Source organism: Macrosteles quadrilineatus, unplaced genomic scaffold (genome assembly GCF_028750875.1).
Source record: "Macrosteles quadrilineatus isolate MER2022 unplaced genomic scaffold, UCM_ALF_1.0 Scaffold_1__1_contigs__length_201487025, whole genome shotgun sequence".
NCBI classification, from domain to species: Eukaryota; Metazoa; Arthropoda; class Insecta; order Hemiptera; family Cicadellidae; genus Macrosteles; species Macrosteles quadrilineatus.
The window spans coordinates 5,928,273-5,944,477 of record NW_026542594.1 but is presented as its reverse complement, the minus strand read 5'-3'; the positions used below and the strand labels follow the sequence as shown (position 1 = coordinate 5,944,477).

At 35.1% G+C, this 16,205-nt stretch overlaps 1 protein-coding gene across 1 annotated transcript; it reads left to right on the top strand.

The window, feature by feature from the left end:
- The first annotated feature begins 1,207 nt into the window (after positions 1 to 1,207).
- On the top strand, positions 1,208 to 11,281 carry LOC128983182 (uncharacterized). The gene is made up of 3 exons (XM_054402374.1): positions 1,208 to 1,294; positions 10,111 to 10,189; positions 11,043 to 11,281. The coding sequence occupies exons 1-3, from the start codon at positions 1,253 to 1,255 to the stop codon at positions 11,240 to 11,242; spliced, it is 321 nt and encodes a 106-aa protein (XP_054258349.1). The 5' UTR covers positions 1,208 to 1,252; the 3' UTR covers positions 11,243 to 11,281.
- The last annotated feature ends 4,924 nt before the right edge of the window (positions 11,282 to 16,205 follow it).

The window sequence follows — 16,205 nt, the reverse complement described above, 5'->3', positions numbered from 1 at the left end:
TGCTTATTCTGCATTCTTGTCAATAGCTCGATGTATTGATGGTCTAATGTACAGTAACACAATCTTAATAAACGAAATGATTGAATCAGCTGCTTATTTAAATTAGCAGAATTGAAAACACGTTGGAAGTCGTTTATAATAACTTTTATCTTTACGACTGGGACGGGTGGCGTCGTCCTGCAATCCAGCTACTTGGAGGTCACAAAATTGTGGATATTTATAGGCATGCACTGTGAATGTGATAATCCCTGGTGTGGATTCACGTCCACAATAGTCAATAGTACTACGACTATCCGCAGTACTATCTTGATAATTGGACCAATTCTTAAGATTCAAGGCAAAATACTGTTCGGATCCCACTATAAACTGTAGGTCCCTTAGTTGCAATTGACTGTATGGCTATTAATTATTAATAAACAGTCCAGTCTAAGGAACATGACAACCTTAGTCAGTAACAAGACTACAAGATCGCGCCACTCATCCTACACTCATCTCCATTCTTACTTGGCTTAAAATGCCTACCTTACATTTTATATGGTTGCCATTTCAGATAAAAGTATAAAGTATTAGTAAGTTTTTTTTCTGGCTTATTTTGTTTCTTAATTATGCAATATGATGAAAAATATAGTTCATCACTCAGGCAAAAATTGTCTTTTCAAACTAGTGATAAAATGTACAGGGTTATTACAAATGATGTTCCTGATTTGGATTGTAAATATTACTGGATTAATTTAGTCTAAGACTATTTCTGTTGGTGCGATTGGAAAGAAAAACTCATACAATTTTATTTACATTGGTTTGGGTGTAAATCAGCTGTTTATGAAGTCGATTGTTGTCAGTGTTGTGTAATTGCTGAATTTGAAGACGGGAAAGCATTTTGTGTGTTGGATTATCACATTAACCAGAGGGTCATTAGTGTTCAACGACACTATAGAGCAAGATTGAATGAAGCTCCTCCTAGCAATCACTCTATTCGCAAGTGGTACTTGAGTTTTAAGAGAAACGGCTGCATTCAACTGGAAGGCCATCAGTGAGCAATGAGGTTGTAGAGCAGATAAGGGAAAGTTTTATCTGTAGTCCACAGAAATCTACTGTCAAATGCAGCTGGGAGCTTGCACACATGATTAGTGTGATTGATTACCTCTAACAACCAATAGGAAAATTACTAGTGTGTGTGTGCAAATTGGTACTAACGTTCAACCTAACTTTTAAACAGTTACATCTGCACTAGTCTTGGATCCACCAACCAGAAATGATTCGCTTGGTTCTAGTTACTTCTTTCATTTTGATCTTGGTAAATATTACAGCCATAGATTTAATTTCACTGTAGTTAGATTACGAAAAAAAATTGGTTTTAGTAGATTAAAGTGAAAAAAGGAAAACCTTTAAAGTTAATGAAATAGCTTAGAATAAATTTCATTTTTTGAACTTAAATTTGACATTAACCTTATTTATCTCTATCTGTAACATAGATAGTTTTCTTGGTTCTTTATGTTTTAAAATCATCAGTTTCTTCTCAAACCCCTTAATTATTGATTAATACCCAAATGTATAATCGATACAGTTGTACTGGGTGAATTATTGGATAGCATAATTATTTATTTTATCATTCATACAGTTAGTTTTGACTAGAGTAACTTTAATGTTATAAAAGCAAAATTATTTTATTTTGGATTTCATTTTTCTTCTTTTTTGCAGTGTGTAAAGTTATTAAAACAAGCTAGTTTAACTCATCATCAAGGTCAAACTCAAAACTCTATATACTTTAAGGTTCTCTAGTAGATTTATTCATTCTGGTCTTCCACCCTTCGTGTATTTTGTTTTATTTTGGTTGTTTTTTGTCCGACCTTGTGTTAGCTTCTTTCGTCAGGATCCTTTTTAAGGTCACTAAACCACATTATGGTGCATTATGGTAGTTTTGACCAGGAAAATATTACAGTAGTAGGAATCTGATATTAACATCCAAAAAGGGCATTAAAGTATAAAAAAGAGAAAGGAAATTTAACATTCAAATTCAACTGTAGCCTACAACAAAAACATTGGACTTCATTTTTCACCCTTACAATCGGTTAAAGCTTAGATTAAACAAGGGAGTATGTTTAATCTATGGTTAAAGTATTTAAATATAAAAAAAACAGTAACTATTAAAAAAACGAGTATTAAAGTATAACAGCAGGAGGGTAAATTTGACATTTAAATTAAACTGTGCAACATAAACATTGGTCTTCATTTCAACCCTTGCAATCGGTTAAACTCAGCTTTCTTTGCTGGAAATAATTTATGATTGCTAATACCAAGTATTCTTGATGGAGGATATGATTGTAATGTAACTGGAATGTAGGTCTTCTACCATTAGGACGATTTAGGGACGGCATTTTAATACTGGCCTTAATAAAACCATTGGCCATTGGATACAGAATATTTTGATGATAAAGCTGGCTACAAATTTAACATGGGGGTGGAATGTCTAGTTGTATTGATAGTCAAAGATAAAACATAGGCCTACGAATAATGTAGGGCTATTTTAATGTAAGACTCAAATGTAAAACCCCTTTAAAAGACTAAAATGAACTGAATTATCAATCATGTATTTCAATGTGTAAAAACGTAAAAACTGCAAAAAGACTATAATTTATTGAACAATAAAATAAGATGGCTGTAATGTAGGCCTAAACATAAGTAATAAGTAAACATCGCATTCAGCTGATTTGTGAAAACATAATAATAATAAATAGGGAAGACAGACATGCCTTAAATATACAATGTAGAAAATATAATTAGAAATTAGTAGCCTACTTCTGGACGGGCCTAGTCAATTATCCATACCGTGGTTAAAAGTGTACTTCTATAAGCCCAGGTAATTAATTATTTACTTATTATTACGGTTCTAACTGGACGTATGTTTAGTCCGTGGCTTGGCAATCAAATAACAGTATTTATATGGGATTAGGCTACTGTTATCAACATTTGAAATTACTGAATTGTTACCAAATTACTGTTCCACAAAATGCAGATTCCATTTCAGCCAAACCACTAAAATTAGGATTTGCCAAACAATTATTAATATTACAGAATAGTATTTAATGATATACAACTTTTCACATTTCATAAATTATATGTTAGTTTTACTATGGTCAAAGGTCCAAATCCAAATGTTCTTTTCTTTAGGTTTTTATGTACCGGTAGTAGTTTACTAGAATCATTGACTATATATAAAGTCAATGCTAGAATACTGTAGATTGTTTTGTTAAGACCATATGCAAGCATTTTTTTAACCGTTTCCCCGTTTAACCAACTATTCCAAAAGATAAAAATTATATGGTGCAACACAAATAAACAACCCGATCACCTACCTATAACCTACACTTTACCTTCCTAATCCAACCTTACTTCAAAACACTTAATGTAGTCACGAATACTCATAAACCCCGACCTACCTTCCCCACATGCCTAAATTAGATCAGTGTTCAATTTGCGTTTTATTAATACGTGTAATAACTTACTGTACCGTCAATGTAATTCAACATAATTATAACCTGTGAGGTATTATCGGATAAAATATCGATTTCGATGCGGTTCGATATATCGCTTATTAAATCCTGATTTCTAACATTGGCTGTTTCTAATCATCTGGCAACACAAATAGGTTCCCAAGAAAGTAGTCACCGGTCCGTATCACTCCGCTCCTTGTTTATGCTCCGCGCATTGAGAACGTAGTTCCGTATATTTTCTCAATTTTCACTGAAATCCGCGCCTTAAAAAAATGTTTTAAAGGCATTTTCTTGTTTATTAAAATCATAGGAATGGTTTAAAAGAAAAGTCTAGGAAGTTCAGAAATACCTTATTATTTTCTTGTTTACATTTTTCTTGTAAACAAAAAACTTTCATGGCTACTTTAGTCACGTAAGCCTAATGTTAAAAATTGGAAATTTTAAGTTCGTTTTAATTTGCATTAGCATTATCTAATTGAAATTTGTTTAAAAACCATCTCACCATTAGAAATATAAGATATGACCTTAAAAAAATTGCAAGAAAACGTTTTACGGTTTTATTTTGTAGAGTTGGATTTGCAGAATGACATACTAAAAGTTGCCAACAATCTATGCACGAGAAAACCACTAAAATCACAATTTAAAATGGCGGCTTTGCCCAACATTGGAAATTTTTTGAAAAAAGATACCATATGCATTTTGTATGTACACTTTTTGAGAAACTGACTTGGGACCACCGCCGATATTTGTTGGGTCGTTAGTACATACTTCATTTTGATAGGGAACACGTTTTTGGCCGCCATCTTGGATCATACTTACTTACTTACTTCATACTTCTTTCCTTCATCTTTGACCAGTGACACTAGATAGATGGCGTCAGTAATACTTTTTAAAACTAATATTTTGGACTGTACAACAAATATAAATTATTTAAAAACTGTACACTATTTACATATTTTGGGTTGTGTGTTTGGCGGCAGATCTTTACCGAGCTAGGCCTTATATATTTTGGGTATCTGCTTTATAATACTCCTCAATGGAGTAGAAAGGATTTTTCCTCAACCATCGCTCTACCCGAGTCTTGAACTTCCCGACCTCCAGATTTCTCACACTAGTTGGGAGCGTGTTGAAAAGTTTTATTGCCAGGACTGGGAAGCATTCCTTCTTTCTACTCAGTCTACAAAAAGGGATATCAATCTTTTCCCTCCCTCGGGTGTTATATGGGTGCAGGTCCCCTCTCATAGTTAGTAAAGTTAGGTTTTCCCTTACATAAAGCAGGCTAAGCAGAATGTATTGGCTAAACACGGTGTAGACTTCGAGTTTTGCAAATATAGGTTTGCAGTGGTCGAGAAAACCAGCCGAGTCTATGATTCTCAAGGCTTTTTTCTGCTCGAGTAGGATATTATTGCATCCCGATGCGTGTCCCCACAGCTAAAGCCCATACATAACATGACTGTGAAACAGTGCATAATATATCATTAATAGGTGCTCCTTAGATAGTAGAGGCTTTAGGCACCTGAGGAGACGTGTTACTTTTGCTAATTTTAGGCAGATGTTAGCCGTGTGACTGTTCCAGCTTAATTTAGCATCCAGGGTAAAACCCAGTAACTTAACTTCCGGAGAAGTTGATGATTGGCTTAAACTGAGGCTACATACAATTTCTTGTGTCTTATCTTCGTTTAAGCTCAGCTTATTGTCGAGGAACCACTGTTTGGCCACAACACATTTTCCTGCTACCGATTCCTGGGCCAAGTCAGGTGTTTTGCCTCTTGCAGAAAAGGTGGTATCGTCTGCGAATAGAAGTATGTCTCCCTGCACACCTAGGTCGTTAATAAAGACCAAGAAGAGAACCGGTCCAATGACCGAACCTTGGGGCACTCCATGGTTGACGGGTTGGGGGGAAGAGTTGACTCCATTCAGGGTGAGGATTTGTTTCCTACCTGCCAGGTAGGATGCGAAGGTGGAAAGCACCTCACCACAGACTCCGTAAGCTTTCAGTTTTTCGACAAGCAGGGCATGAGGGACGCAGTCGAAAGCTTTGGTTAGGTCCGCGAGAGCCAGAGCCAGAGATTCATCAGCCTCGAACGCGTTTAGGACCTCAGTTACAAGCTGGGCAACAGCCGTGGCAGTAGATTTGCCACACCTAAAACCACGTTGGGCGTTTACAAAAAGCCCGTTACTTTCAAAGTAGCTCAAAAGTTGAATTTTCATGGTTGCCTCGAACACCTTTGCCAGAACTGGGTCAATAGATATTGGTCGGTAACTCTTCATTGATTCGGGGTCCCCTTTCTTGAATACGGGAACTGTCCTGGATAGCTTTAGGGCATAAGGAAAACAGCCCTCCTGCAGGCACCTATTTAGTACAATGCTAAGAGGATAAGCGATAACTTCAATTATGCATTTAAGCACATTCACGCTCATGCCATAGATGTGCATACATGCCAGAGAACCGCCATATTGGACATAGATATATTTTTTTAAATGTAATGATAGTGTTGTGACACATCATTTCAAACTACATTTTTACACTGATTTCAATGCCATCTGAAAAATTTTAAATGAGTCATGAATCTTCATTTAACAGTATATTATTTCTTTTTAGAAATTTGTCTTTGGTTAAGGACATATATCCCAAACCCTAATAACTCCCAATAAGTAATCCATAGCTAAAATAAAATTCAATAATGTTAACTAATTATTTAAGACTAAAGAGTTTTGGGAGTGATTTAGAATTGGGGATATACGCCCTTAACTAAAGACAAATTTCTAAAGTTAAATAATTTACTGTCAAATGAAGATGTATGACTCATTTTAAATTTTTCAGATTTAATTTAGTGATGAATAAAATCAAAGCCAAACATTTACTGAGTAATTTGAGACCAGAAAGAAGTTGGTGACGTATTAACAACCCGAGTTATAAATCTTTTAATAAAAATATATTTCTAAACAGTTAAAATTGATATTGTTCTGAGGTTCGTAGCTGGTCTTTAACTCTGATTTAATGTCTGATTTTAATGATCTAGAGCTCAAATGGAAGCCCTTACATTACTGACTATTTTAAGACTAGAACGAACTGCAACCGTTAATAAGAACTGGAGATATAAGAAAAATAATATTTAAAAAAATATCAAACTACGAAACGTCCATAAGAAATGTATGGGGGAGAGTTTTTGTTCAAACATATCTTCTAAACAAAAAAAGATATAAACGGATTTCGGCATTGAAATCAGTGTAAAAATGTAGTTTGAAATAAGGTGTCACAACACTATCATTACGTTTAAAAAAATAGTACCTGGGGACCGAACTTTGCTCGGGGGAAATCATTAGTTTACTCTGAAAGCAGTCTATGCAGTATTGCAGATACATAAATCTATTCCCAAACTCCACACTGCTCGCCTTTACTTATTCCTTCAGCACTCCCTACGTCGTGGACCCGTTTCTCTCCCTTCCCATTGCATGTTAGGATTGTGTAATTTTTACAGACAGTTCCCACACTCTGCACTGCTAGCCTTACTACTTCCTTCACCACTTCCTACGAAGCGGAGCTGTTTTCCTTCCTTCCCAATGCATGTAAAGATTGCAGATACCTTAATCTAATCGTCATAAACAGTTCCCACACTCCGGACAGCTTGGCTTGACTAATTCCTTCACCACTTCCTACGTCACGGACCTGTTTCCCTCCCTTCCCATAGCATTTTAGGATTGGAAATACCTTAATCTAATAGTCATAAACAGTTCCCACACTCCGGCCAGATCGCCTTGGCTACTTCCTTCACCACTTCCTACGTCGCGAACCTGTTTTCTTCCCTCCCCATAGCATTTTAGGATTGCATATACCTTAATCTAATCGTCATAAACAGTTCTTACAATCCGGACAACTCGCCTTGACTACTTTCTTCATCACTTCCTACTTCGCAGACCTGTTTTCCTCCCTTCCCATAGCATTTTAGGATTTTAAATACCTTAATCTAATCGTCATAAACCGTTTTCACACTCCAGACTACTCGCCTTTACTACTTCCTTCATCACTTCCTACGTCACGGACCTGTTTCCCTCCCTTCCCATTGCATTTAAAGATTGCAGATACCTTAATCTAATCGTCATAAACAGCTCCCACACTCCGGACAGTTCGGCTTGACTACTTCCTTCACCACTTCCTACGTCGTGGACCTGTTTTCCTCCCTTCCCATAGCATTTAAGAATTGCAGATACCTTAATCTAATCGTCATAAACAGTTCCCATACTCCGGACTACTCGCCTTTACTACTTCCTTCACCACTTCCTACGTTGCTAACCTGTTTTCTTCCCTTCCCATAGCATTTTAGGATTCCAGATACCTTAATCTAATCGTCATAAACTATTCCCACACTCCGAACAGCTCGCCTTCACTACTTCCTTCACCACTTCCTACGAAGCGGAGCTGTTTTCCTTCCTTCCCAATGCATGTAAAGATTGCAGATACCTTAATCTAATCGTCATAAACAGTTCCCACACTCCGGACAGCTTGGCTTGACTAATTCCTTCACCACTTCCTTCCTACGTCACGGACCTGTTTCCCTCCCTTCCCATAGCATTTTAGGATTGGAAATACCTTAATCTAATAGTCATAAACAGTTCCCACACTCCGGCCAGATCGCCTTGGCTACTTCCTTCACCACTTCCTACGTCGCGAACCTGTTTTCTTCCCTCCCCATAGCATTTTAGGATTGCATATACCTTAATCTAATCGTCATAAACAGTTCTTACAATCCGGACAACTCGCCTTGACTACTTCCTTCATCACTTCCTACTTCGCGGACCTGTTTTCCTCCCTTCCCATAGCATTTTAGGATTTTAAATACCTTAATCTAATCGTCATAAACCGTTTTCACACTCCAGACTACTCGCCTTTACTACTTCCTTCATCACTTCCTACGTCACGGACCTGTTTCCCTCCCTTCCCATTGCATTTAAAGATTGCAGATACCTTAATCTAATCGTCATAAACTATTCCCACACTCCGAACAGCTCGCCTTCACTACTTCCTTCACCACTTCCTACGTCGCAGACCCGTTTTCCTCCCTTCCCATACCATTTTGATTTTAGGATTGCAGATACCTTGATCTAATCGTCATAAACAGTTCCCACACTCCGGACCACTCGCCTTGACTACTTCCTTCACCCCTTCCTACGTCGCGGACCTGTTTTCCTCCCTTCCCATAGCATTTTAGGATTTCAAATACCATAATCTAATCGCCATAAACAGTTCCCACACTCCAGACATCTCGCCTTGACTACTTCCTTAATCACTTCCTACGTCGCAAACCTGTTTTCCTCCCTTCCCATAGCATTTTAGGATTGCAGATACCCTAATCTTATCGTTATAAACAGTTCCTACACTCCGGACTGCTCACCTTTACTACTTCCTTCATCACTTCCTACGTCACGGACCTGTTTCCCTCCCTTCCCATAGCATTTTATGATTACAAATACCTTAATCTAATTGTCATAAACAGATACAACACCCCGGACAACTTTCCTTTACTACTTCCTTCACCAGTTCCTACGTCGCAGACCTGTTTCCTTCCCTTCCTATAGCATTTTAGGATTGCAGAAAACCTTAATCTAATCGTCATAAACAGATCCCACACTTCGTACTGCTTGCCTTTATATTACTAGGCCTACAAGATATCGAGCAATCTTCAGTATAATCTTTGCTCAATAGTATCAAGTGATGCTTTCACTTTTGTACTGTATTTGTAATTTGCTAGTATACTGTGGGTAGTTGGCTTATTATGAATACATGCTACAACTTCAAGTCTTTTGTTTACTTTTTCCATGTTATTTAATTCAACCAACATTGTTACTTAGCAACCCATAAGACTAATGTTAAAAAAATGTGACTTTCAGTTTCGTTTTTCTACGTAATTAGATTTTTGTTGGCAGTTCTAACTGCAAGAAACTCGTTTTTAGGCCAAAAAAATATATATAAAAGATTTGAATAAAATCGTCGGAGCCGTTTTTTAGATCTTTCTGCAAGCATACATACAGGCAAACTTTGCTCGTATTAGAGTATAGGATATCTATGTCCAATATGGCGGATCCAAGATGGCGGCCAAAAACGCGTTCCCTATCAAAATGAAGTACTAACGACCCAATAAATTTTGGTAGTGGTCCCAAGTCAGTTTCTCAAAAAGTTCTCATACAAAATGAATGTGCTATCTTTTTTCAAAATCTTTCCAATGTTTGGAAAAGCCGCCATTTGAAATTGTGATCTTAGTGGTTTTCTCGTGCACCGATTTTTGGCAACTTTTAGTATGTCATTCTGCAAACCCAACACTACAAAGTAAAACCATAAAACGTTTTCTTGCAATTTTTTTAATAATCCCTGTGTCAGTTTTCTTACTTTGCTTGGATTATAAGTAATTTTGTTAAGTTTTGCTGAAACGCGTTCAGCCGTTATTGAGTGACGTTTTTTTATTTGTTGCATTGAAGTTGATCCCAAAGAGCTACGCTCAATAATGCCAAATTCGTTATGCACCTTTATTAGAGACAGGGTATAGAGTAAATATGCAATGATTAAAGTTGTACAGTCCATTACTCTAACATTTGGTATACTGGAGACTTTGTAATTTTTCAGGGTTTCTACGAAGCCAAAAGTGAATCAAATGACCTTCCACTCAAGAATGGCGAGACCAGTACTCCCTATCAATCAATTGGTAAGTAACTAAAGTATTGTAGACGTAGGGTAACTGCACTTTACAAAATGTTTTGAGCGAATGATTCACCTATTAGGAATCTTCATCAACACGACTGTAACAATAGCACAGGATCGTCAGGCCTTTACGGTGATTAACATCAATGGTAGCCAAACACCTGAAGCAAAACCCAACTCGAAAGACAATTTTCCCTGATTCTCACACGATTCTAGACAAAAAACACTCAAAACCATCAGTGAAAGTACAATGAAGCTAATAATATAGAAATATGTAAATACTCGCAGAATAGGAGAGAAGAAATATCTCCCACTGTGACTCTCTCACACACACTTACATCATTTCGAAAACATTTTTTTTTTTTTTTTTTTCAGGGCTACCAAAAACGTAAATTTACAACTAAGACTAAAAATCGAAAATTTACTCCATATACTATGTAAATGGGGAGAAAGCACGAATACTTGAACAGAACCGCTATGGATCATAAACATAAACAAATTATGTTTTTGGCCCGAAAATAAACATTATTTAACATTGTTGTCACATTATTTAACTGTCTAAACCATATATAAATGCTTTAATACGACTTGATAAGCGGCCAATCAATTTCCAAACATTGTCAATGTCTATATTAAGTTATTACTCAATGGAAATAAATTAATTTAAATTCATTCATTAATATAGGATTCGGGAGGAAAGAACCATAATCAGAATCGTTTATTGCCGTTAAACATCAAAGACAAGATTTGAGAGCTTAACTTATGTGGAATTTGTAAAACCATATAGGTAGCGATCGAATTTATCAGTGGAAGGGATATTGATGACATCAAATAATCATTTTGTATTGTGTTTTCAGAAGAAAAGACGGCAGAGGTAGCTGCTTACGGGAGAGTCGTTGAAGGGAAAAATCCCGAATCACCTCTTCCACTCGTGGTAACGACAGCGGCGTTGACGACGTTGGCCTACATTGGTGGCAAACTGTATAAAGCACTTTTTTTCCGGGCGGCATGGAATGCAGTTGCTAACGCACCGGCAAAAGAAAAGAGTCGTAAGTGAATGATACATCGGTCACATGCGTAAAATCAAGCAGATGAATTGAATAGTGTCTTTTACTGTGAAAACCTATGGCATTAAACTGTGTTTAACTAATTGAATGTGCTTATTATTAGCAGTTGCTAATTTATGGCATTGCTATTAATAGCAGTCCCTGTCTTTATTTCACATAAGTATAAAGTGTTTTCAGGTGAGTCATATGGAGCGGGATTTTGTCGAGTTCTTCCATTGTTTTCCCAACCAACGTGATGTGATTAAGACGATCCATCTGGGGCTGTTATAGCCTTATCACTCTAATTATATCCTTTCTGTATATTGCGAGTCCCATGCTCCCCTTGAAGTAATGTTACACTTGCTTGTCTATATTTGAGAGGTTAGAGGGTAAAATAGATACAAGACTTCTAAGGTGCTAGGGTCTACTGCACGCGTAATTTCTACCAAGAGGGAAGTTTAAGAAAACAGAAAGTCACTGACGAAAGTGTTACATTATAAAATTATAGCTTTAAATCCAAGCAACAGCAACCTTGGAACAAACAATTAAACATCCCCACCACAACAAACCTGCAGCCCCATTCACATATTCCGATCATACTTAATATAATACCAAATTAATGAAATATCTCGATTTTTGGCTGTAAAATGAGGCAAACCTGACTAGATTAACCCTATTTTACCTCATTTTATAACTAAAAATCGCAATATTTCAGTTATTTTTATTAGATTTTTTTAAACTTGGTGTCATTTGAAAAAAAAAATTGGAAATGCTAAATAAATGCGGCCTCGATATTTTTTCCATAAAATCAGTCTTTTTTGTAATAAAAAAAAAATAAAAACTAAAATGGCCGCCTTTCTTAAATGTTTAATTGGATCAAGATAACTTTTTCTCTAAAATGGGTCTCTTTTACCTTAACGTATACACTAAGTTTCATAAAAATCGGTTGTAACAATCCATATATCTAAATGTGTATGCGAAAAATACAAAATGGTGGATGTCTAGTTAACGGAGCAATTGTAGAAAAATGTTATTCATGATTTTCTCCCATGTTATTCTTGTGGAGAATAAGTAAACTGTGATAGTTTGCTTGTTTATGGATATATTTTGATCAAATTGGCAAATTTATTTACTTTATACTAAGCTATTAGTATTTTACTAGAAACACACTTTATTACGCTCCCTGTAGCAGCGAACCTAGGTAGGCTACTTGTTACACCTAATGTTATTGAAATAGATTTAAGTGAGAATAATATCAGGCAAAAGTAAATTATAGTCTGCATGTTTACTACGGCGGGGATATTTTATTTTCGCACGATTAAATGGGTTTGAAAAGATGCCAAAAAAGTTATGTACTTAACTATTGTGAGTTAAAGTCTCATATCAATAACAATATGCAATCAAATATCTGCCGAACGAACGTTAGATAAATTGCTTTGTTCTGAATAATATAACAAAATAAAAACTAATCAATCCCTAAAACAAGGTTTGGTCAAAAGTGTTATTGTTTTGTTTGTACGAGTAAGTTTTAACAAAATAAAAAACCTTTTAATTTTACATTTTTTGTTTTGTTTTAATGGCACAGAAATTGAAAAAAGGTTAGTTTTAAAACATAAATTAAATATTGATTTTAGGAATCAAAGACAATCATTGTTTTGTGATTATGGACAACAATTTACCACATCAAATCATTGTCGTTCAGTAGTTTAATTTATTGAGACAGATTCATTTAATTATTACGTGAAAAAATATCAATTACTAAGCTACACATATTTGCAAATAAAAACAGTGAAACCCCCTTTTCAATTCTAATGATTTTGTAAAAATGTACTTACAAAGAAAGCTTTGTTTTAAGTGTTTCTAAAACTCGACCAATGTAGGCCTATACTATCTATAATAATCTATGTAGTTGTACGTATAGTTATTTTTTTAAGCATGGACAATGACAATGAATTGGCTACTGTGACCTTTTTGAAACACTATATATAATCGTCCTAAAGCAAGAAAATATAATATAACAATAAATCTATACAAGATTTATTATTGCATTGAACAATATATGATGGAACAAAACAGTGCCCACAGTAAAACTTACAATCAACTTTTATGGTTTTCGTATAAAATACGTCTATATTAAAAAAATATAGAGTACAAAAGTAGTAGTAAAATTATAATACATAATCTATAATGTTATCAGTATGATTACAAACCACCCTAGAGACATAACTTTAATTTTAATCCTACTCCCATAAAGGGTCGGCTATTTCTAAAGGTCAGTGATTGAACGATTTAAATGGCATCAGTATCATTGAATCATGGAGATTTCTTGTTGATAATTTGCAATTTGCAAACTTAAACGCTGACAGGTTGACAATATTTTCATTTAAGATTTACATTGAATGAAGTGAATATACTTTACAGCATGAGCGCCCGCAGGATTTGGAACAGGGGGGTGCAATATATAGGTCTAACGAACATCTGGGGGTCTGGGCCTTCCCCGGGAAAATTTCTGAAAATATAGCGTTTTAAAACATATTTTTACGCTATTTGGTAACACACAGAACCAAACAAAACAAAATATTTTACGATGCATCAAGGAGGGTAAGTCATCGTTTTGTATGCCAACAAATTAATAAGCTATTTGAAGTTATTATGTATAATTAATTTGGTTACATCCACAAGCCAAACAATTATAAGGCAAAATAAATGTTAAATTCGGAGTTTGTGAATTAAAAATTAATTAATACAATAAAAAACTCGAAGGACCGAAAGAGAATTAAATACAAAATAAAACTATAACACTAACACGAATTTAACGAATCAACAAATTAAATTATTTGAAAGGAGGACACAGAGGGCTTATACAAATGGATGGTTTAAATGAATAATTAATGAAGGAGAGGCTATTAATATCTAGTGCTCACCCTTGGTTATTGTTCGAGTAGTGTGTTGGCGTCGAATGTCCATGGAAAGAAGAGCCGGCCGGCATCACAGAGGAGAAATAATTTAACAATAAAGCACTTTACCAGGGGAAATAGCCTCGAAGGAAATTGATAGAAGAGGTAATTATGAAAATTTATATTTCAATTGTTATATGCATATTTTAATTTATAAGAATAAGAATAAGAATAAGAAATTTATTGACCATTAAGTAAATACATTGTTTACAAAAGATCTCGTCAAATTAGTCTAAACAAGTGTCAGGCTTTAAAGCTAAATACTGTTTTCTATTTAAAGCTATGTAGGATGACAGCATATTCAAATAACTATTTCAGAATTTAAAAACTCATCAATCTGGTACATTGGGTTTTCTAGGAGCCATTTATACAGAATTTCAAAGAATACCTTATCACTAGTAATATCTACAACGTAGTTTGGCAGTTTATTGTAAAGCTTTAAACCCAGAGTGTGATGATACTTTTGTGTTCTTGTCAATCTACATCTAGATATGTCAATTTTATTCCTAAACCTAGTAAAGTGATCATGAACATCAGCCCTAGACATATATTTATCGATATCTTTTCTCACTAGCCTTATAACTTCATAAATGTAAAGATTGATCACAGTCAAAATCCCTGTTTGCACAAACAAAGGCCTACAATGTGCCGGGAAAGATGAACCAGTTATAAGTCTAACTGCTTTTTTCTGTAATATCAAGACATCATCGATACCAATGCCATTACCCCAGACAACCAAACCATACCTCAATATACTTTCAAAGAATACATAATAAGCCATCTTTAAATAAACATCAGGTAACATTTTTCTTAACTTACACAATAAACATATTACTCTTGATAATTTTTTACAAACTAATTCAATATGATTCTTCCATGACAATTTACTATCAATAGAAATTCCAAACAGTGTTACACTACTTTCCAGGTTTTGATTTGTTCTGTTATTAGTCATAGACACAAGCATGTTTTTAGTTTTCTCTTCATTCATAAAAAGCCCATTGACAGTAAACCAATACACAGCTCTTTCAAAACTATCTTTGACCATATTACTTAGTACATCAAGGTTATTATGATAAGAGACCAATGATGTATCATCTGCATATACAGTAGAAAAATAGCCAGATTAAAACTAACATCATTAATCAATATCAAAAATAAAATGGGCCCCAATATTGACCGCTGCGGTACACCATGCTTGACCTCTGAAACTTTAGAAACATTTCCCCTAATATCTACCAACTGAGATCTGCCTGTTAAATATGACTTGAAAAAATTTAGTTCACAATCTCTAACACAATAGACTACTATATTTAATATTTTTTGGTTTAACTGTATTTAGAACTGCAACTCAGCTAAATCATCTCCAATCTGTTGAAACCCCTATAGTAGGTCAGATGGACCGGGTACATCTATTATCTTTTAATTAACCTTGTTCCTCACCATAACAATACGAAATAGTTATTTGTGTAACTAGTGGGCAAAGTGGCACTTTGCTGCACACGAGATCAATGTTTACGCACGAGCCTATCTCGAGTGCAGCAAAGGCCTTTTGCACTCGTGTTACACATTATATTTTTCCTACAGTCACTATAAAGCATATAAATAATTAGTCTTTCAAGCACTATACAACACGTTTTTAGGTTCAGCTGGCAACACAAAAAGGTGCCCTAGAGAAAGTAGTACCCGGTCCGTATCACTCCGCTATTTTTCCTCGGCAAGAAATGTGCTCCGCGTTTTGAGAATATAGTTCCGTATGTTTTTGTAATTTGAAGTGGTTTCCACGACTAAAAAAAATGCTTTAAAGGTATTTTCTTGTTTATTAAGATCGTTCTTGTTTATTAAGAATGTTTTAAAAACGTTTAAAAGAAAAGTCCAGAAAGTCCAGAAATACCGAAACTATAAACACGAAATAACAGGTTAAATCGTAGTTATAATAGTCAATCAGCTGCTCATAGTATTATTATCTTTAAGTGTTGCCAAACTATTTCCAAGCGTACACGGATTACGTGCATAA

Excerpts from the sequence above, each read along its gene's own strand:
- LOC128983182 (XM_054402374.1), top strand. The coding sequence starts at position 1,253 with ATGATTCGCTTGGTTCTAGTTACTTCTTTCATTTTGATCTTG. Across the intron at positions 1,295-10,110 it reads CTTCTTTCATTTTGATCTTG|GGTTTCTACGAAGCCAAAAG; the intron begins GTAAATATTACA and ends GTAATTTTTCAG. Across the intron at positions 10,190-11,042 it reads TACTCCCTATCAATCAATTG|AAGAAAAGACGGCAGAGGTA; the intron begins GTAAGTAACTAA and ends TTGTGTTTTCAG.